Source organism: Sorghum bicolor, chromosome 3 (assembly GCF_000003195.3).
Source record: "Sorghum bicolor cultivar BTx623 chromosome 3, Sorghum_bicolor_NCBIv3, whole genome shotgun sequence".
In the NCBI taxonomy this organism is placed as follows: Eukaryota; Viridiplantae; Streptophyta; class Magnoliopsida; order Poales; family Poaceae; genus Sorghum; species Sorghum bicolor.
Genome location: NC_012872.2, coordinates 6,035,618 through 6,058,213, shown reverse-complemented (window position 1 = coordinate 6,058,213; position 22,596 = coordinate 6,035,618). Strand labels below are relative to the sequence as shown.

The following is a 22,596-nucleotide window of genomic DNA, read 5'->3' as shown; positions in this document are numbered from 1 at the left end:
TTTATGAAGAGTAAAGTCCACTACCGGTCCCTAAACTTGTGCTGTCGTGTCATCCCAGTCCCTAAACTCACAAATCGATTGTTTAGGTCCTCAAACTTGTTTATCTGTGTCATCTCGGTCTCTAAACTTGTTCAATTGTGTCACCCTGGTCTCGAAACTTAGAAATCATCCGTTTAGAGTTGTTCAGTTGTGTCATCTCGGTCCCTAAGCTTGGTTTTGAATCTCATTTGGGTCAAAACAAAGCGATCTAACAACTCTATATCAAAAAATAATTCATAACTTTTTCATATGAACTCAAATGAAGACAAGTTTTATACCAAAGTTATAGTCCTCAGCACAATCTACAACTTTGTAGTTGAAAAGTTTTTTATTTGAAGTCGTTTAGTGTTATAAAATTTAATTTTAAATTTTAAATTTTAAAATTTATAAACTTATAAAAAATATTTTGGGAACCTAAACGATTTTAATTTAAAAACTTTTCAACTGCAAAGTTGTAGATCATGTTGCTGCCTACAATTTTGATATAAAGTTTATCTTCATTTGAGTTCATATGAAAAAGTTATGAATTATTTTTCAATATAGTTTTTAGATTCGTCCTGTTTTGACTCAGATAAGACAAGTTTAGGGACCGGGATGACATAACTGAACAAGTTTGAGGACCTATATGAGATATTTTTAAGTTTAGGGACTAGGATGACACAATCGAACAAGTTTAGGTACCTAAACGGTCATTTTGCGAGTTTAAGGACCGGGATGACATATCCAAACAAGTTTAGGAACCGCGCTGATGGACTTTACTCTTTTCTGAATATCCATGTGACCAGAACTCCTGCTTGTTCTGGCAATAAGAACATGTGGGCAGAACGGAAGGGCGACTGACTTGCAATCTATCAGTTCAGTTCCAGATTGAGTGTGGCATGGACGTCAGAAAGGAGATTTGCAAAGCAGTGTTATGGCAAGAAAACTGGTGAGTGTTTATGCAAGTTCGTTGCACTGACGAAATGAAACGGGCGTCCGAGTTGAGGCTATGGATCGAAGAGCAGCCAAAAGAAAAATTACAGAGAGAGAACAAGATTTAGGTTCTGTTTGGATCATAAACCAAATAATTAGCTGCTACTAATTAACTCATTTAGATCTAAACGAGTCCAACTAATAGTCTAGCTAATTGCAAGCTAATTCCTCCAATCCAGTTTATAAGGCGTAGTTTGATGTTGCATCTCCTAAATTATTTAACTATTTATTTTATTTTATATTGTGGTACGAGTCATGACTATAGAGGAAGAAACCCGAAACTAAAAGAAAAAAAAATGAGATCCATTGGGTGAAATATTGACGAACTTTCAAATTCAAATTATACGATACTCTAATAGCTAGAGCCTATGGGTGGACATAATTAACCAAAATCGAAGAACCAAATACTGAAAGAACCGAAACTAAAAGAACAGTAACCAAATAAAGTTCGGTTCCTACTCTTGCCTAATTAACCAGAAGAATCGTAATAGATGGATTATGATTTATTTATTTATTTATTTATTTTTTGCATTTTGTAAGATTATGTTTGATTTATGTGGGATGTCTCATATTTGAACTTCTGATTATTGGTATCTAAAATAAAGATGGTGGTGTCTAAATTTACTTTAGAATACGCATTTTTTTATTGTCTTAACAAAAATTTAGTTAGTTCAGTTAGAATTGAAACTAAATAACTGAAAACCAAAAGGTTCAATTCCTGGACTTTTTTTAGAACCAATTAGTGCAAATTTTTGCAACCAAATTTCTTTAAAAACCAAACCGAAAATTGAATACCCAGCTACTAATGGCCTTATCACATTACTGTATTGGTGCTAATTTGATATGGCCTTGTTTAGTTGTGAAAAGTTTTTTTGATTTTGACACTGTAGCACTTTCGTTTGTATTTGACAAATACTGTTCAACTATAGACTAACTAGCCTCAAAAGATTCATCTCGTAAATTACAAACTGTGCAATTAGTTTTTGTTTTCGTCTATATTTAGTGCTCCATGCATGTGCCACAAGATTTGATATGTTTGGAGAATCTTGAAATTTTTTTGAATTTTGGGGTGAACTATGCTTACTTGTTGTAAATTATAAGACGTTCTGGCATTTATATATATATATATATATATAATAAAAGTTATGTTTCAAAATAGTGAAGCTATTTTTCTTCTTCTCTCTCAAAGACATGAGTTAGGATAAAGCTGAAAGAAGTAGCTTATTCTAGCTCTCTCCCCCTATTTCTTTCTTTCATCCATGCATGAAGCTAGTGGTGAAGCTGTTTTACCAAATAACTTTTTCAAAACAGCTCAGATTTACCTAGAAAGTTACTCATAAGGTTTTTTTCTAAAAAATAACTTCATTAGTGAAGTTGAGCCGTTGTTTAGTTCCAAAAATTTTGGCAAAACTGATACAAAATTTTAGCAAAACTGATACTGTAGCACTTTCATTTGTTTTGACAAATATTGTCCAATCTTGGACTAACTAGGCTCAAAAGATTCATCTCGCAAATTACAGGCAAATTATGTACTTAGTTATTTTTTATCTATATTTAATATTCTATACATGTGTCGCAAGATTTGATGTGACTGGAAATTTAAAAAAATTACAATTTTTTTGAACTAAATAAGGCCCTACAAAAACTAGAACAACTTAGAATTTGCAATAGAGGGATGAATTTGAATGCCAAGCAGGCATGAGAAAAACCAAAGCTCTAGTGAACAGGAGTTCAGACGGCAACGAACTGAGAACTGGAGCTCAGCTGCAGATAGGCCACTGACTGCACTAAAAATCAGTAGTAGTGGCGGTGCGCCGAGTCCACGGGCACCTATAAGCGGATAATAAAGCGTCCCCCACCTCCAAGCTCCAACGACAACCTCCACATCGTCTTCCTCTCCGCGCTCCCGTCCTCTCCACCTCTCGCTCCCACCTCCACCTCCACCGCCACCGCTACCACAGCCTCTCCCCTCGCCACGCCACGCGTTCCCGCCCCGTGCATGAAACCCTAGCCCTCCTAAACCCCACCTCACTCCCCGAGCCATCCCCTCACTCCCCGCGTCGGCGATGGCCAAGGCGCTGCTCTCCTCCTCCCTCCTCCCCGCGCTGCCCCGCGCCGCCGGGGGCAGCGCGAGCAGGCCGCTGCTGCTCCCGCCGCTCCGTCTGCGGCGCGGCGGCCGGCGCGCCGCCTCCGCGTGCGCGGTGAGGGCGGGCCTGCACGGGCTCGACTCCGTCGGCGGGCCCCACCTCCAGGCCACGCTGGAGCGCGCCGAGGCGGCGCTCTACACGCTCGCCGACGCCGCGGTCGCCGCGGCGGACGCGGGGGGCGACGCCGGCGAGGCGGCTGCGGCGGCGGTCCAGAAGAACGGCGGCTGGTTCGGCTTCATCTCCGAGGCCCTCGAGGTCGTGCTCAAGGTAATGATTGCCTAATCAACGGACGGGCCCGCGGCGGCTACCACTTACCAGATTCTTTCTGGGAGAATTGAATGCGCCCGAATTATGAGTTATGGAAGTGGAGGACTTTCTGGAGAGTCGAGGATGAGGACTGGAGGGTGTGTACAGTGTACACTGCTAGTCTTTGAGCTTCCATACACTTGTCTTTGTGAACTCGCTACAACATTAATCAGTAGTCAGCAATGTTTGGTCCTTTACCATAGAGATAGAAATGGATATTCAGGAAGCCTGTTCTACATGAGTGTTTAGTCATTTCGCCTCCAAGGCCTTTTAACTGTAGATGGTAGAATTTGAGAGTTATGTGATGTCATGCTCTTACTTCACTTGTTAGGACGCTAAGTTTCATAACGCTGAAAGCATTGAAATGCTGATGCTATCTGAGTCTCACCATACAGGTCCTCAAGGATGGTCTCTCTGCAGTTCATGTGCCATATGCCTACGGGTTTGCCATCATTCTGCTCACTATCATTGTTAAGGCGGTGACGTTGCCTCTAACCAAACAGCAGGTGAATGTTCCAACATATTTGAAGAAACCTGTCCCATCTATGGTTCCTGGTTATGGATTTTGTGGATGTGGATTAAATGCTGTGCTTCTCATCTATTTTAGGTGGAGTCGACTCTGGCAATGCAGAATTTACAGCCGCAGCTTAAGGCAATCCAGCAGAGATATGCGGGCAATCAGGTTTGTGCAGCTGTTTGTGATTCCAATCATTGATCATGCTCCTTACAAGCTTATTTTAGCCTTACTTTTTTCAAATTCACTTCTTTGTGTATTTTGATTTCCTGCTTCTGTATAATTCTTATTAGGAAAGGATACAGCTAGAGACTGCTCGGTTATACAAGCAAGCTGGTGTCAACCCTTTAGCAGGTTTCTTGAATTTTTTCCTCCAAAACCATACTGACTATTTTATTGTGTGCTTGGTTCCTGAACAGGAATCCTTTCGTGTCATATTTGTTTTTTTTCCTGATATAGTCCTCCCTGCCTTGCAAAACTGTGCTTTTATGACATAGTATCATCATGATCTTATACTTTATCTGACAGGATGTTTTCCAACATTGGCGACAATACCTGTATGGATTGGTCTTTACCAGGCACTTTCAAATGTAGCAAATGAGGTAGGTTTAGTCCAACTGCTTTAAGCTCGCTTGATTTAGTGCCTTTTTGGGCTGAGTGTCTTCTATGGCATGAAGGGGCTGTTCACAGAAGGATTTTTCTGGATTCCGTCACTGGGAGGTCCTACAACAATTGCAGCTCGGCAAAGTGGTTCTGGAATTTCGTGGCTCTTCCCATTTGTGGTACTGAAATTCATCTCATTAACATATAAATTTGTTGTTCAATTCCTGGTTCTGAAAAATAGTTTGATCTATTGCACTTGAGTGACCATATCACCATACTAGTATGTTGCAACATGATACTCAATTTAGATCATACTGATGTGTTGGAACAGTGGAATGTTTCTTTTCATAGTTAGATAGGATGCACATTCGATGGCATTCAAGCAAACAAAAGCTTTTCTATGTGAATAACAGTGTTAGGTGATGCTTAAGCGCCAAAGGACTGCACTTACGATGCCACAGCAGACGACTCGCCTTAGATCTGTGTGGTGCCCACCTTACAGTTATGGACAAGGCGCCCAAAAAATGTCAGCGTCCGAATCGTGCTAATCGCTTGTGGTGTGCGCCATATGAGTGATTTGGCCAGGAAAAAAGTGAGATCCATGGAGAATGGTGGCAAAAATCAGGAGAGAACGAGTGCACGGGAGAAAGAGAGAGGAGGGAGGGAAGGACCTGCGCCGATGCATTCTGCCCCACTGCCGGGAGATGTTTGCCGCCCACCTGCTGCCGAGTGAGCGGGAGAGGAACAGGAAGCTGCAGCTCATCCGCGCTGACACATTCTGCCCCGCCCCCAGGAGATGTTGCCGCCCACCTGCTTCCGAGCTGAGCGGCCGTGCCCTCTTCCCCCTCAAGAACGGCAGCAGTTGTCGATCTAAGAGCACTGAGCAAATCAGTACATCTGGAGAGGGGCGGAGGAAAGCAGAGCAGTGCATCCAGGCTTTGAGAGATGGAAAGCTTTCTAGATGAAGCCACGCCAGGAGGGGGAGGGGCACATGGGCTGCCTGATGGGCTGGGCCAGCCCATTTCTTACTCCTCTTTTCTTTTTCTTTTTTTTCCTTCTTTTTTCGTCATCATCTACTGCTGTAAGCTGCTATTTAAAGTTTTCCTTACTTTCTTAAGGTGTTGCCTTTGCCTCGCCTCACGCTTTAGTCGCTTAAGCGTAAGGCAGTAGTCAGTTGCCACGCCTCGCCTTACTGCCTTGATAACTACGGTGCATAATTTAAATTCCATTGCCTCTTTAGCACCATGGCTGAAATAGTTGGTCATGCAGCAATTCTATTATTATTGTATATCAGAGCCTGACTATACATTGGTTTATAAGCTTTCATGATTGTGGTATGCAGATATGTTAAACGCCTAAAATTAATGGTAACATCTCAACCAAATTATGCAGGATGGTCATCCTCCGCTAGGCTGGCATGACACCATATGCTACCTTGTATTGCCTGTGCTACTTGTTGCTTCTCAGTATGTCTCTATGGAGATCATGAAGCCACCTCAGGTGAATGCTTCCTGTATATTCTTTCATTGGTTATAGTGGCAATTATACACTGCAATGGCTTAACTTGTGATCTATTGTCTGCCACAGAGTGATGACCCATCACAGAAGAACACACTGCTCATTTTGAAATTTCTTCCATTTATGATTGGCTGGTTCTCTTTGTCAGTGCCGTCAGGATTGTCTATTTATTGGTATGTGCATCAGTCTCTTTTATTGCTTCATACAAAGATCATGAGTTCACAACCCCTTCCCTGTTCACTGAATTTTACAGTCAAATAATCAATCAAATCCATGACTATTTTGTATTGACTCCATGTTTTCCATTAGGCTTACAAACAATGTCCTCAGCACAGCCCAGCAAGTTTGGTTACGGAAAATGGGTGGAGCAAAGCCTGTAGTGAGTAAGGGAGGTAGTGGGATAATTACAGCAGGACGAGCAAAACGCTCTAATGCTGAACCAGCTGGAGAGAGGTGCCTTTGAACTTCATTTTGATGCTTAAACCTCTTCTGTCTTGGCTATAATTTTCACATACAATCTCACAAGCAGGTTTAGGCAGCTAAAAGAAGAAGAGAACAGGAGAAAACTCAGCAAAGCACTTGCTGCAGGAGATTCAGATGCATCATCATCAACATATGACATGGAGGATGAAGAATTAGATGATGAGACCACAGAAGAGGTACTCTTCACCCTTTTTTCCATTATTATAGCTGGGCATTCTGAGGCTAGTCATATTGAAAAACACTCCTTGTCCCTACAGCTCCTTAAAAATGTGAAATTCATCCTCTGTTACTCATGTAAAATCCTGACAGCAGGGAGGACCTGTGGAGGAAGCATCCAGTACTGGCAGTGACAAGAAACTTCCAAGTTACTCGGGGAAGAAGGGCAAACGATCCAAGAGGAAGCGCATGGTGCAGTAATCGTTACAGCCTAATTGGATGCATTTTTTGTCACAACTGGTAAGTGCTATTGACCCTCAGGTACTGTTCATGATGAATCATGTCACAAAGAACCAGGATTTAACTTTTCTGTTTTGCAAAATTGGTAGATGGTTCCTTACTGTTCCTTTTTTCAGTAAATTATTTTTTTTCTTGAAACTCCTACCCTAACAGAAAAGCAAAAACTTAACGGTCACTTCCAAATCATATAAAATTAACCAGCAATTGAACTTTTTGTTGTTTTTCTTTTCTGGAAGAAAGGGTGCTAGCTGGTTCCCACCTTCTCTTAAAAAGTGGGTACTTAATCATAGTTTGCTATTGCAGGTTAATTTAGTTGACCAGTTAATCATAGTTTGCTATTGCAGGTTAATTTAGTTGACCAGTTAGGTGCCACAGTTGATCTCGGAGACAGTTTTGGTGGTCTGTTGGAGGCCTATATTTGAGGTGCAGACAAATAGACGATTTCCGGGGTCACAGGTGAGCTCAGTATATGCTAGGCCTGAGGGTAATGGACAGGAGAACAGGAGTCGGGTATATGGGCAAGCAGAGATACAGGAATCTGTAGAAGTAGATAAGATACTCTGGTGTATTCTGTACAAGTTGGGTTCCAAAATTGGGCAGGATCTGGATACCATTCATATGCGTTGTTGTATTTGTTTTCCTCTTGTAACCTAATAAACCATTGTTTGGACTTTGGAGGGTATATTGCGCAAGCTGACAACCATCCAGTCATACAAATAAGTTTAATTCAACCTGTCAGAATTGTTAAGAAAATGGACTTGCTCAATAGAGGAAGCAGTATGCATTTGGCTCTTTACAGTTATGATAATTGATACCCTACTTTCCTGTAGTGGGAGTGTTGTGTTGTGTCTGTGAGAGGCTGGCTTGGCTTGAGGGACCCAGGGCAGTTGGTGCGCTCAACTGCAGCCGTCGCATCTGTTGCCCATAGGCCATAGGTGCTGGTGCAGAATATTCATCATTGTTTCTACAGGATTTGCAAAAGTAGTATGCTCACTTTAATCGGAGATGACGAAATTGTTGAGCAACCACGCCGTTCCTCCTGAATTTGGAGTTCCTCGTCTTTTGGCGATCATTTTTTTCCTGCAAATTGTTATGCCACTTTTCTTTAAAAAAAATAGTTTTCCTCTACAACTTGGTCCTTAGGTATTGTGTCAAATGAGGATGGCTCTGTTCACTTGAGTTTATCTACTGGTGAACAGTATTTTCAGTCATGGTTTTTTAGATAAACGAATAGAGCTGATATCTAAATTCAACTTTGACGGAGGTGAACAGTATTTTCAGTGATTTTCGATAAACGAACAGAGCTGATATCTAAATTCAACTTTGACGCACGTTTGTGCTTCTTTCATTCAAAGTTTGTTGCTAATACGTAAACAACTTGGAGGGAATCTCGAACTTGATTTCGTACTACAGGGCCGGGGTCAACTAATAATACCCTACAATTCGCCTCCAGAGCGTTGAATGGTGTGTATCTATGTACGTGTCATAGACTCGTAACATGACCATGTACTACTAGTCATGATGCATCTAGACTTTTTTTTTTTTTTCCTTTTTCGACTTCATCTCGCATCTAGACTGGTTCTGTGGCTCCATACAAAAGCTCCGACCAATGTACCTCACCCTGTCCCCTCCTCCCCCGCCGCCTCGCCTCGGTTACACAGACAGTGACGCATGGTTGAACGAAAGCGGTTAACCCATCCTTTGATTTTACTTTGACATTTTGCATCAAAAAATAAATAAATAACAGAAGATCGGAAACGAAACCGAAGAGATCAGGGATGTTTAAATTTTCACCCATTGAGGAGGTGATCATGAAGTTATCTTAATTTCTGCAGTACTTTTTTCATTCTAAATTATAAGTCGCTTTTACTTTTTTTGATACATCATTTTTGCTATGTATTAGATATAATATATGTCTAGATACATAACAAAGTCTATGTAAAAAAAATCAAAGCAACTCATAATTTCCTAAGAGCACTCCCAATGCAGAAACTACCATGATTTATATAGACATTAATTATAGTGTCACCTAAGTATTTTGCTGATGTGGCAAGATAGTTATTGAAGAGAGAGAGCAAAAATTATAGAAACTGGGTCTAAGTTAGAAACCATGTCTACACGAAATCCAAGACATGTAGTGATATTATTGGCTGAGAATGGAGAAAGAATGAATGTGATTGGATAAAAAAATATTCTATAGAAACTATCTATTGGAACCATATATAGTTTCTATAGATAGTGTCTATAAAAAATAATAGGTATAGAAACTATGTGTAGTTAGCATTGGGAGTGCCCTAAAAGTGTGTTGTTCAATTGCGGGTGAAATGGAATTACGATGGACTGATGGTTACTGCTTTGACAGCATTGGGCCACCGTTCAACTCGTCATTAGCCTTTTTCTATCCTGACAATGAGCAAGCAGCTGACAACTGAAGCTATTGTGCACGGCACGATGCATGGCTTCTCAATGCTAAGCTGCAGTGGCGGAGCCAAGAATTTCATAGAGCCTGGGCGAGATAAAACACTATGCTAGTAGTAAGGTCACTAACGTACAAAACACATGGTTCTATATATTTTCATCGATTAGGATATCAATTAATTAAAAAAACTGCAATTAAAAAATAATAAAATTATTTTTAAATAAAAATAATGTGTACATGTGAACTAAAACATGAAGAGATGTGATAAATAGACGAGTAAGAGAAAGATATATTATTGGAAAAAAAAGTATTGTGCAGAAAGGAATACTCCTTCCGTCACGAAAAGAAAGACGCTAGGAGATGCATGTTGGCCAAACTTTCTTAAATTTAGCTAGCTTTATACAAAATATTAGCAATATTTAGATTACCAAATAAATATTATGAAAATATATTCCAAGATTTATCTACGGTCTTTAATATTGCATTGATAGTGCCTAACAAAGCTATATAAAATAGGACATATAATAATTCTATAATATACAAGTAAAATTAGACAACCAAGTTTTAAATTTTAAACTAAAATAATCACTGAGTCTTTAGCACGTCTGCTCCCTACTTCATCTCTGTACTGTATGTAGCTTCTTTTTTTAGTTTTATTTATTAGAAGCAGCTTTTGTTTTTTAGCAGGATCTCAGCTTCTTTTTTTGTTTTTTGTTTTAAGCTATGACTAACTATTATGTATTTGCAGTAGCCAACGGAGGAGCCCGGCCACTGGCCCAGGGTGGCCGGGCCTTGGCTCCGCCCATGCTGAGCTGAGACTGAGACCTAGAGAGAGGGAGACGGCGGGCGAGGCGCGTGCAAGAAAAGATTAACAACGGTGCCGTGTCTCGTCCCGACATTGACCGCAGCAAAATTCGTCGCCTCCTCCTTCCCGTCATAACGCGCGGCAATGACGTCGTGCCATTGAGTTCAGCCACGCCTGAACGAACAATAGCTACTCTTGGTCAGGTTGGGCACTTGTTTAAGCCTCAAGTCTCTGCCAAGGAAGTGAACTTGCGCACGACCTATACTCTTTTCTACCTACTATTCTCGCTAATAATGAATCAAACGGGTAAGATCATTCATACCACATCAGTGGGTCATCGCATCACGATATAATCAATCTTGTGGAACGATATAAATAAAGACATAATATTATATATAGGTATATCCGACAACTTGTGGCCGGGTTAGCGAAATAAACAACGCCTGCACCTGTTCTTCAACAATACTAGTATATACTACATACACTAGAACTGGTACAAGCACAAGCAACTGTTGCTTCTATATCTCATTAAGTAAAGGTGGTGTTTGCTTGAGGGTGATAAAATTTAATGGGCGCGGTAGCATTTTCGTTTTATTTGATAACTAGTGTTTAATTATAAACTAATTAGACTCAAAAGATTCATCTCGTAAATTATTTTTTAATTGTTATTTTTAGTTTTACAAATAGTATATATATTTAGTACTTCTTGTCTGATCGATAATAAAAAAAATCACCTGGCAAGTCCTCTTCTTCAGCTGCATTTGCTCACTAGTAAGCTATAAACAAAGCGCCAGCTTTAGCCATTTAGCTAGAGCCGGACAAGAGAAAAAAAAATCGGCGCTACCGGTAAGGGCAAATCTTTCTGAAATTTCACTTTCTAGATTATTATTTGGTGAGTTATTTACATAAAAATTATTTTGTATATCTTTTCACCCTCTAATAATTTTTATATATCTCATGCATATTCTAGAGAATCAGTCTCGTCTTCTATTTTTGGCTAGTGAAAAAATTTGAAATAGAAGATGATTATATTCGAATGATCATTTAGAAAAATTGTTGGAAGGTAATTTTTACACTAAAATCTCATTTGGTAGCCTCTCTTGGAGATGCTCTCACAGTTAGACGTGCTATTGGCCAGATGCAGCAGATGGCACTGTCCATATAATTGCAGCTTCCCCCGCCAAGCACAAGGGACCGAGCGAGCTCTCGCTCTCGCCAGTCGCCATCCAAGAATCCAGAATCCCTGGCCCTCCCCCCTCTCGCGTCGTGCCCAAGGGAACGGGCGACAATCTCCGAGCCGGCGGGGGCGCGCGACGGAGCAGCCATGGCCGCGAACGGAGAAGAGGCTCTCCGGGGCCCGCTCCTCGGGGTTCGAGTCGACGACGGAACGGTCTGGCGGGACTGGGACGTCCCTCCGCGAGGTCGCCGGAGCAGCAGCCGCCCGTGGACGGCGCTGGCCATCGCCGCGGCGCTCCTCGCGCTGGCGGGCGTCGTGCTGCTCCTGAGCTCCGGCGGCCGTCCCGGTCCCGGTCCCGGCGTCGTCTCCCGCGGTCCCGGTCCCGCGGGCGCCGCAGCGCGGCAGAGCCCGCACGAGGTGGAGTCCGGCGTGGGCGCGGCGGCGGCGGACGACGCGAGGTGCTCGGAGGTGGGCGCCGCGGCGCTGCGCGCGGGCGGGCACGCGGTGGACGCCGCCGTGGCCGCCGCGCTCTGCCTCGGCGTGGTGCACCCCATGTCCAGCGGCCTCGGCGGGGGCGCCTTCGTCGTCGTCAGGGACGCCGCATCCGGCGACGCCGTCGCCTTCGACGCCCGGGAGACCGCGCCGGCCGCCGCCACGACGGTACGTACGCGCGTGCGCAGTGCGCTCCGCAGTCCGCACATCGCACCTACTCTGCTCCGTTGCTCGCCATGGATTGTTGAGTTAGTTGGAACCCAAGGGCGGGAGGGAGGCTCGTCATCGCGACTCGCGAGCAAGGAGAGGGACGCTGCCCTTCGTCCCGTACAGGTCCATGACATGTGGGGCCGCATGACACCTGGCCAGCAGCAGTTGGGCGCCTGGGTTGCCCGCGTGTCGCTGTCTGGTGGGCCAGGTACGCTTACGCTAGTGATAGGCGCGCACACGGCACACAGCCACGCCAAATTGCGCAGGCCACTGAAACGACCAGCCCCTGCATTTTGTTTTCGATGAGGGGACAGATTCCGCTGCAATTGCCACTGCAAAGACACGCAACTTTAACATTTGCTATATTATCTATAATAAAAAAATGCTCAAATAATTTCTTTTAAATGTGTGTGAAAGACTAAGACTGCACGGTGAATCTTATAAAAGAATAATATTGCAAATGTTGAAGTTTTTGCGGCTAATGTTTATGCTGATTTGAGAAAAAAATACTATTATGTGGGGAGTAAACTTTTAGCTAAGTATGAGTTGTTAGTCAACTAGCTAGCTAATCCCCTTCCCTGTTAATATATTTGTCTGGCATAATCCTGCTAGCAATTTTTGAAAAAAAAAACTAGCTACTAACCATGACTAATTTTAGTTCCAACTAGTAACTAGACATACGTATCAAAGGGGCCTTGAGACTACATGACAGATGTTAAAAGAATAAATTTGTTATGTAACAATGTAACATCATTCAATGTTAATACATGTTGATGGACACTACTCACTAATATGGCCTTGTTTAGTTCTAAACTTTTTTGCAAAATAAATATTGTAGCACTTTCGTTTATATTTGATAAATATTGTCCAATCATGAACTAACTAAACAAAAAAGATTCGTCTCGCAAATTAGAAGTGAACTGTGTAATTAGTTTTTATTTTTATCTATATTTAATGCTCAATGCATGCGTCTAAAGATTCGATGTGATTGGAAATATGAAAAATTTTACAAATTTTTTTGAACTAAACAAGGCCTATGTTTACTATAGGGTACCTTTTAATCGTGCCAATTCATCATAAAGTTGGCAAAATCATTATGTGCGCTCGACTACGACGTCAGATACAGTTGCAAGAAATAATGAGATAATGCATGGCGCACTATTGAAAAGAAAGCAGATTTGGCTGAATATCCGCACTATTAAATAGGGATGTTTCGTACACCTATCCTCAAATAAACGACTCCAACAACCCAAAGGATCTTCAGTGGCGTAGTCTGCTTTACCGTTCAGAATTCAGATTGTACTTCCTCAAATTTGAAAAGAAGCAGATTTGGTTGAGTATCCCATCGAGTGCAATATGCTTTTTTTGTTACACTTTTTTGTAGCCACGTGGTTCAGGCACGCCCACGAGGCCACGATCTGATCTGAACAGTGTAGCGTCAGACATTCCATCGAAAATTCGAAATGGTATGTAGCAGTGGCACAAGGGATCGGAGGATGCGTAACAACTTTTTTTTATTAGTGGAATGCTTTGTGCTCTGTGATCTAGATTATGAGATTAGCTGCAACTTTCAGATTAGCGTCAGCAACTTTTTTCTACCCAATTATTTGCTGTGCTCTGTGATCTGCATCAAGAATTTCAGAGATGAGAGTCAGCAGGCAACCCATCTTGATCTTGGTCAGTTGCTTGTGTGCCATCGTATTGTCGGACGGCTTTCAGATTAGCTGCAACTAGCCAACTACCAACCAAGCGCATGCATTTCTAAACATTCTCGAGTGTCTTTTTTTTTTCTTTTTCTTTTTTGCACTGAAGAACAACCTCTGCGTTTTAAATTTGGTTCCAGATGAAATTTTGTTCTTAGTACATGTTAATACAGTATAAGTTAACGTTCAAGCAAAACAATAATTACCGCCTCTGGTAATTTCCAGCAGTCTCAAAATGTGCACAGAATATTTGAACTTGAGCATGTTCTTACTGCATCTCTGTTTTTTTTTTTTTTTTGTGCTCGTGCAAACACCAGGACATGTACGCCGCGGACCCGACGACGAAGTACAGGGGCGCGCTGGCCATGGGCGTCCCGGGCGAGCTCGCGGGCCTCCACGCGGCGTGGACGCGGTACGGGCGGCTGCCGTGGCGGGACCTGGTGGCGCCGGCGATCCGCCTGGCCCGGGACGGCTACGAGATCGTCGCGTACGTGGCGCACGCGCTCAAGGAGAGCGAGGACGCCGTGCTCGCGGACCCCGGCCTGCGCGCCGTGTTCGCGCCGGCGGGGACGGTGCTGGCGGCCGGGGAGACGTGCCGCAACCCGGCGCTGGCGGCCACGCTGGAGCGCGTCGCGGAGGAGGGCGCCGCGGCGCTCTACGGCGGCGCCGTCGGGGAGGGCCTTGTCCGCGACGTCAGGGCGGCGGGCGGCATCCTGACGGTGGACGACCTCAGAGGGTACGCGGTGGAGGTGAGCGAAGCCATGCGCGCCCACGCCATGGGGTACACCTTCCTCGGCATGCCGCCGCCGTCCAGCGGCACCGTCGGGATGACGCTGGTCAGTGCTTGCTCTTGCTCCTGCCCTGCTGCAAGGATTCGATCGATTCAAATGCGAGAAGCGACGTGCATTTAATTGTCTTTTTCCTTGGTTCGCTCGTATGATGATCACTGCAGATTCTGAACATCTTGCGAGGGTACAAATCGCTCGAGTTCTTGAAGGGGTTCCTTGGCATCCACCGGATCATCGAATCCATCAAGCACATGCTGGCCATCCGGATGGACCTCGGCGACCCCGACTTCGTGAACGTGACCGGCGACGTCGCCGCGATGCTGTCGCCGCCATTCGCCGACAAAGTCCGGCAAAGGATCGTGGACAACACCACGTTCCCTCCCGGCTACTACTTCCCCAAGTACGTATGCCTAATTGCATTGCGGCTTTTATCAGTAATCAGTTGCAGCGGTCATCACTCGTCAGAAAGATTAATTGATTATGTTTTGGTTGGCGGCAATGGCATGGCATCAGGTGGAAGCAGCTGGATGACCACGGCACCAGCCACCTGTGCGTGGTGGACGGCGACCGGAACGCGGTGGCGATGACGACGACCGTGAACTACTACTTCGGCGCCAAGGTGCTGTCGCCGTCGACGGGCATCGTGCTCAACAACGAGATGGACGACTTCTCCGTCCCCGCGAAGCTCACGCCGGACCACCTCCCGCCCGCGCCGGCCAACTTCATAGCCCCCGGGAAACGGCCCCTGTCCTCCATGACGCCGCTGATCATACTCAAGGTACAGTTCGCGTGCCGCCGTCTGGCTTGCATCGCTTGAGTCCGTCGTCTCGTCGTTCTGACGGCACGATTACGTCTCGATCGCTTCGTACTGAAAAATGGAAGCCGTCGCAGAACGGCCAGCTCGCCGGCGTCCTCGGAGGCAGCGGGGGCACGAACATCATCGCCACGGTGACCCAGGTGTTCCTGAACCACTTCGTCGTCGGCATGGACCCTCTGGCCGCCGTGCAGCAGCCCAGGGTGTACCACAAGGTATCAATCAAACACAGCCAGCTAGGCCGCCGCCATGGCAACGCCCTGCTTCGTTCGACGACTGAGCAACGTGTGTTGTTCCTTTCCCCCGCAGCTGATCCCGAACGTGGTGACGTACGAGAACATGACGGTGGCCGACGGCGAGGTGATCGCGCTGAGCGGCGCGGCGAGGGCGTTCCTGGAGGAGAGGGGCCACTGGCTGAGGAGCACGGTGTCGGGCGCCGTGTGCCAGTTCATCGTGCACGAGCTGGCGGAGCCGCCGGCCACGCCGGACCACGGCGTCTTCCGCGGGAGGCTCACCGCCGTGAGCGACCCCAGGAAGGGCGGCAGCCCTGCGGGGCTGTGATGGAGGCTGGTACGCGTAGCGTAGGCTTAGCCGTACCTTTCCATTGTTTGCATGCTTGGATCTCATCTCCTCCATCTCCATGTACATACATAGATACAGTTACAGTCATGGACACCAAGCATTGTTCTTGTCCATTCACACGGAGAGTAGAGGAAGAAGGCAGGATTTGTCTCTTGGTTTATATATAGCCCAGATGGGAATCCATGGCTTTAATTGGTGGTTGCATAGGTTGCACAGTATACGTTCCCTCCATCAAACTGCCTTTTTGTGAATAAAACTTCTTAAATGAAAAGAAAAACTCTTTTGTTCTTCTGGTTTTGAATGTGTTATTTAAAGAAGGAAAAAAACAAAGAAGGAATTGGGATAGTTGTTTTTTTAATGGGCCAAACAATGAAGCCCGCCACAGGAACCAGCCTGTCCCGTCTGATGCACAGGCCGGGAAACATACGTCTGGGTCTGGGCCTTACGGATTCATGAGCAGTCCAAAATGCAGAGGCGCGGCGGCGATCCGCGTCTTTCTCACCAATGCGCGGTGGGACTGTACAGTAGGAGGCTAGCTCGGCTCCTGCTCAAAAAAAAAAAAAAGTAGGAGGCTAGAAGTAAATCCAATCGAAATTTCATCTGTTTATTGCGAGATTTTCTGTATGCATGGTTCAATTTGTGAAAGAATTGCTAAGTTCTAATTTTCAGTTAGAGACTTGAATGAATTCTTGTACAAACGCAAATTTGAAAAAAAAAAAACTCAGACGGTCAGACGGAGCTTGGCGCTGTGGGGGTCTGGACTCTGGACGGTGGATGCTTGGGCTCGTCGGCAACCGGACAGGAGGAGGACAGCAAGGCGAAAGCAACCGGGGCGTCGCAGGTCCGACGGGCGGCACGTGTCGGCGAGCGTGACAGCGGCGGCAGATCCGGGCCTCCACGTCCGTATCCATATCCATCCAGCAAACACGGAAGAGAGAGAGAGAGGCGTTGTTATTTTGGACCAGTTCCACCGCTTAATTTGCAGGACCGCCACCACCGCCCGCGGCGCCGACGATCACCTCCGGCGTGCGCGGATATGGGGCGCCGCGGCTCCTCCGACCGCCTCGAGGCGCTCTCCCTCGAGATCGAGCGCAAGCTCCAGAAGGTAACCACCCACCGCTTCGCCCCCCGCGTGCGCTCGCTCGGCTCGGCTCGGCGAGCCTCGGCGCGCCGAGCTCGCTGCTCTGATTTCGCCGCGCCGGTGCTCGTGTCGTATAGGCTTGCTGAATATTCCGTTAATTTGTGTTCGTCGCGCTTAATCCGAGGCTCAATCTCTCTCGCGCGCATGCGCTCACGCCGCTTCGCGAGAAATTCGAGGGCGGCGGGGGGATTGTAGCGGCCGTAGACTGTAGGGGTAGGCGAGGTGGCTCCCGCGCAAGCAGACAGGGTCGCGTCTGGGTTCACCGTGGTGAGGCCGCTGTGGGTGGCGGCGGCGGCGGGCCGGCGGCGACGGCACACAGGAGGATAATGGACATTCTCACCGGCTCGGCTGCTCCTGTTACTGTCGCAGATTCCCCCCAAACCACCTTTGTTGCAGCCCCTTTTTTTTATAGCATTGACTGTCCTTTCAAATATCCCTTTTTACTGCATATATGGTGGTTTTGATGTAAAAAAAGGCCAATGTTAAACGATTTAGGCAACAATAGTAGTTTCACTGATAGGTGTCACATCTGTAAGATATATATACTGTCTATTTTCCGTTGTTGAGCGGTTGACATCATAATGTCACCTTCTGAAACTTAGTGCATTATCCACAGGTTGGAAGTTATTTCGAATAATTGTATCACCTTGATGTAATAATATTGTTTTCGATAAAGCTTCCTTGATTAACAGAAAATCATAATGTCATATGTCATCTGGTTGACTATCTTCCATGCAGGCTCTGGTCTCCAACTCCCAGCGTCTTCAGATACTTCAGCAATTGTTTGCTGACATTGCATTGAAGGTCGATGATCGTGCTCGAGGTGCCATATGTCGCATAGTTTTGGCTGCTAATTTCCTCGGTTTTTTGCTTTCCATATATATTAGATGCTTCATGCTTGCTATTTGCAGCAAAGTTAATAAAAGTTTTGCTACAGCAGAAGTTGTATGGGCTTGCAACTATGATAAAAAAGGAAATAATAGAACAGATGTTGTGAACATGTCATTTCCAAATTGTTATATTGAGGTAGATACACTAGACTATTGATTCATTTCATGACAAAATGTATCTTTTGACGGAATAGGAAGTTCTTTGCGTCTGTCTGCTGTTCTCATATTGGCTGCTTTGAACTGGTATAACATGCACTATTCCTCCTTCAGAAAGTGACAACCTGTATCATATTATGTTTATGTGATACTAATTAGTAGGATTGAGCTAAGATTGTGTGCGCCATGGTTTCTATGGATATGTTTATTAGGCAATACATTTGCTTGGCATATTCACATTATCACATGGGATGTGCAGAACAATTGAAAGAACTTTAACCAATTTCTCACTTGGAACAATAGTAACACATTTGTCACATTTTGGATATCCTTGAGTCAACAGCATACTATATATTTTGTTACTGTATAATCTCTTTATGTTAAAGTCACAACTTCCTCTTATGATAAATAAATTCTTTCAAGATTATTTGTTCTACATTCACTGCTGATTTTTTTGACCCTGAAGCACAACTTATGTGCAGTTTCTTGAATCCTAGAATAATGACCTGCAAATACTTGAACAGATGCGATTATGAGTGAGAATGATGATGGCATTGCTCCAGTAGATGAACGGGAAGATGGTTGGCTATGCTTCTATGAGATTCTTTCCAGTCATTTTGTTAGAGTGCCTGAAAGTGGCAGGCGTATACTCGAGTTGATAGTGCAACTCTGGAGCCAGTCCTTCGCGTCCAACATATTTGCACTTCTTTTTCACAAATGGGTATGCTGTGTTACTCAAAGTTAACAAATGGCCGGAAGATGTATATATAGACCCAAGTACATTATCAAGATACCATGGTTTCTATTTCGAGTTCATCTTCATCTCCTTCAAAGTAATCATTTAAGTTATCAGAAAAGAAATCATGCAGTTTAGGTTGATATGTAACATCCATCATCAGGCAAAAAAAGTTAATTTCAGGATGGAATAAAATCTAGTTTGATTTTCCATCAATTATTCCTTGACAAGACATGATTCTCCCAGTTTTAGGTACGATCATATTTAAACTTATTTTATGAATTACATTTTTTTGTTATGCAGTTGTTTGAAGCCCCTCTTGATGAAAAGGAAATATCGCTACGATATAGCTCTGCTCTTGTTCAAGGTGCTACAAATGTATTTTGGTATGATTGCAAATATAAAAAGGCATCATTATTTATTATTAATGGTTTTTTAACGTCAATTGTTCTCTGCTAAGAGTTGAGAACATATCATGGTTCTCTTTTTGTTTTTTGGAAACTGCCACTGTCTGAATAATATTTTTTGATAGGATTGACATACAGACAAATACAAGACATTTTCTCTCTTTGTATCATGTAAGCTTTGGCTTGATTCCTCATGATTTATCTCATTTCGAAATTACCGACACTCTCCATGCATCATTTACACAAGTCACATTTTTCTTTTATTATTGAACAGTACCTCCTTGAGGATGTTGCTCTAGTCCCTGACCGACTTACTAAAATATCATTACAGGTTATTCTCTTTCATCATTGAGTTCTACTGTACTTCTTTTCTCCTAACAATGTCTAAGGCTACGTTATCTGTTTTCTCCTAACAATTTTCATCATTACTCCGTAGGCTGGTAGAGACCTTTTCCTTCTACTCTCTAGATTCATGTTCTTCTATGATCAAGGTAGGTGCCCTCTTTGTATCTTCTTAAGGCCAAATGCTTATTATGTACTACTAAAGTGTTGCAATGTTGGATATGCAGATCACTTGCTTTCTAGTTTCCTAGAGCATTTCCCCACTTTTCCAAATTCCTTCTTGGTTGGTGGACCAGCAGATTACTTTGTAATTGAACTCACTGATCAGGTTGGTCTTTGTGTGAAAACAGATGTGCTGTTCATCTGATGACGAGATGTATCAATCTAAAACTAACTGCTTTGGTCTTCACTGCAGCTTCAAAAGCTAAAAATTGAGCCAGTACTACTGCACTACCTCTCCCGCATGAGCATACTTCAAGGTACTACCCTGGAAATGTTTCTAAAGCAGTCAGGCATGCACTAATGTTATGATTCGGTTCATCTGCTGCAAGGTCAATTTTATTTAAGCAATGACTTAATTCATGCAGGGTTGGAACTGAGATTGAGTACAAGCACCAGATTAAAGGCCTGCCTGTACAGCTTCACTTCTCCTGGTGGCCCTACTTACCCAACACGAGCGGTGCGGCATGCAGCCTGGAATACATTGGATTTGCTGTTCCCTGTGAGTACCCATTTTCTCCAATCTTAGTACAGTTATGAATTCACTGTACTATTGTTACCTATGGCAATTTGCCTTGAAAGCAAATATGGTTTTATTTGATACATCTATGTTGGTGATACCTATTTTTTTTCCAGTAGACGCATATGTAACAACAAAATGCTGAAGTAGATATCTAGATGATATACTGTGTTTTTGTGGTACCAAACAGACCTGGTGATTAAGGCTAGGAATGTCATGGATTAATAGGCAGAGTCCTCTTGCAATCAACCAATCATGGCTTGCTTTCTCTATGTCGTTGCCTCTCCGTTGTTGCCAATAAACTGTCTTAGATTGATCCACATACTTCATTTATTCAATTCACCACTATAATTTGGTAAAAGGATAATATGATGCCTCTCCTGGTTGGTCATGGACTGTTGGTTGGCTACAGATCGGTCGGTACCCAAGGCATGTGATCAGCCTGTTCTTCCGGCTGCTGTATCCGTGGTACTGGCCTTCCTCTTGCTGGAACTTCGTGATGACCTGTGCCATGACTGTCTACTACTACATCCTAAACCTGCTGGTGTCAAGTTGGGAGAAACTGAGGCGGCCCAGTCACCAGAGAAGGCATGGTGAATGAAGACGTGGCAGCCCAACAAGTAGCACCTTGTGTTGTTGTTGTTGTTGTTGTTGTTGTTCATTTTCTTTCGTTTGCGCAAGCAGTGTTGTAGTAAGTTGGCCAGCTTATGCGTTTGTCCAAACAGCATCTCCTGTATAAACTGCTGTGTTTGTTCAGTTGTTGATATAGGAAGAGGAACGGATGGTAAATGAAGAGAGAGCATGTGCGTTTCTGGAGTCGTTTCTTATCAGGATCTGCAGTGTCCTGCACCCATTCATCTCCAAAATCTTTGGACGGACTATGGACAGACTCCAGAAGGATTGCCTAGTGGTACTACTTGCTTTGCGTAGATGGAAGTTGAGTTGCCTCCTGCTGCTTTTTGTTTACTGGGTTGCTGGATACCAGTCACACTAATGGCTAATTGGTCCAGGCCTTTGATTTATATTTGTTTTGGACTGCGTTGAGCATAACCTGAATGACTGTAAAGATCTGGAGGTACAAATCTTCTGTCATCCGTTTGGAGGACATGGTCTCTGTTGGGATTAAGTTGCTTGCTGCCAGTTTTTGTACCTGCTACCAAGGGAAAGGGTAGTGATTTATTATATTATATCTCTCTCTGATGTATATTGCTTGGTATTTTGTACTGTTACATTCCCTGGTTAATGGGCCACAAGCCCACAACTGTGAGGTGGCATCTTCAGTTCTTCATCCTCATTCTCGCGTTCTGAGGTTCTTCATTCACTTCTTCATGCAGCGTGGAATGCTTCATGCGAATACTTCATTTACAGCGACCCTTGTTTACATGTTCAGTACACTCAAGTACTGTAGTCAAGTCCCTTGTGTGCTGTTGGACCACATGCTTGGTTATTCTTTGATATACGGTGGTCATATTTTACTCCACAGATCTGGCTGCAAAAGAATGAAGCCAGATCTGTGGAGTAAAATATGACCACCGTATCTGTGGAACCAGATCTGACTTTACTCAAGTACTGTAGTCAAGTACCTTCTCTGCTGTTGTCCCACATGCTCCTCCTAATCTGCATGCTAGGGCTCGAACTGACCTAATATTGCTGACGCACTAAATGCACGCCCCGGTTTTAGTGCTTTACGAAGGCTCGACAGGTTGTCACCTTAGCTTTTGCGTTCTACCTTTTTTTTTTTGGCGTTGATCTTCACCCAGAGTTTCTTGCAAGTAGATGAACTGTCTGTCACTGTCAGTGGCTATCAAACTAGCTAGTCATATAGTACTTTCATTGTATAACAAATACTCTTCCATTGTTATTAATTCTTTACCCAAAATTTCATCCATTTATTTATTGCCACTGGGCAAAGTCAGCACCATTGTTCCCCTTTCTTAGTATAGTATCCAGTCCTTTTTGGTAGGCCTGCTGCTCATAGTTGGCAACAAGGGTACCACCACATGTGTGTAGGAGTACGTGTGATCAGTGTAGCTGTCAACAGTATGCCCATCTGAAGGTTCTATAAAGCCAGCGTTATTCTTGGAAGTACCTTAGCTATATATCATCCTATCCAGGTGGTGTATATTCCTGATTGGTGAGCAAGTTATGTTTAGGCCT

General features: G+C 44.2%; 3 protein-coding genes across 8 annotated transcripts; all 3 read left to right on the top strand.

Moving 5' to 3' along the window:
* LOC110433977 (inner membrane protein ALBINO3, chloroplastic-like) lies at positions 2,866-7,830 on the top strand. Of its 6 annotated transcripts, none has more exons than XM_021457281.1 (12): positions 2,866-3,425; positions 3,860-3,970; positions 4,072-4,146; positions 4,272-4,332; positions 4,507-4,580; positions 4,656-4,760; positions 5,974-6,081; positions 6,169-6,272; positions 6,409-6,552; positions 6,629-6,758; positions 6,892-7,038; positions 7,329-7,362. In XM_021457281.1, the coding sequence occupies exons 1-11, from the start codon at positions 3,078-3,080 to the stop codon at positions 6,997-6,999; spliced, it is 1,368 nt and encodes a 455-aa protein (XP_021312956.1). In that variant the 5' UTR covers positions 2,866-3,077; the 3' UTR covers positions 7,000-7,038; positions 7,329-7,362. The 6 variants fall into 6 exon arrangements, with proteins under 6 accessions (XP_021312956.1, XP_021312954.1, XP_021312955.1 ...); XM_021457279.1 differs by lacking the exon at positions 7,329-7,362 and adding an exon at positions 7,370-7,830 and having other exon boundaries at positions 2,867-3,425; XM_021457280.1 differs by having other exon boundaries at positions 2,867-3,425; positions 7,342-7,363.
* LOC8060795 (gamma-glutamyltranspeptidase 3) lies at positions 11,430-16,305 on the top strand. Its single transcript, XM_002457316.2, has 6 exons — positions 11,430-12,099; positions 14,162-14,680; positions 14,797-15,032; positions 15,146-15,410; positions 15,524-15,661; positions 15,756-16,305. The coding sequence occupies exons 1-6, from the start codon at positions 11,587-11,589 to the stop codon at positions 16,005-16,007; spliced, it is 1,923 nt and encodes a 640-aa protein (XP_002457361.1). The 5' UTR covers positions 11,430-11,586; the 3' UTR covers positions 16,008-16,305.
* LOC8060794 lies at positions 16,771-21,630 on the top strand. The gene is made up of 11 exons (XM_002457315.2): positions 16,771-17,133; positions 17,908-17,992; positions 18,740-18,936; positions 19,255-19,337; positions 19,484-19,529; positions 19,633-19,689; positions 19,795-19,849; positions 19,928-20,028; positions 20,116-20,179; positions 20,288-20,421; positions 20,852-21,630. The coding sequence occupies exons 1-11, from the start codon at positions 17,065-17,067 to the stop codon at positions 21,038-21,040; spliced, it is 1,080 nt and encodes a 359-aa protein (XP_002457360.1). The 5' UTR covers positions 16,771-17,064; the 3' UTR covers positions 21,041-21,630.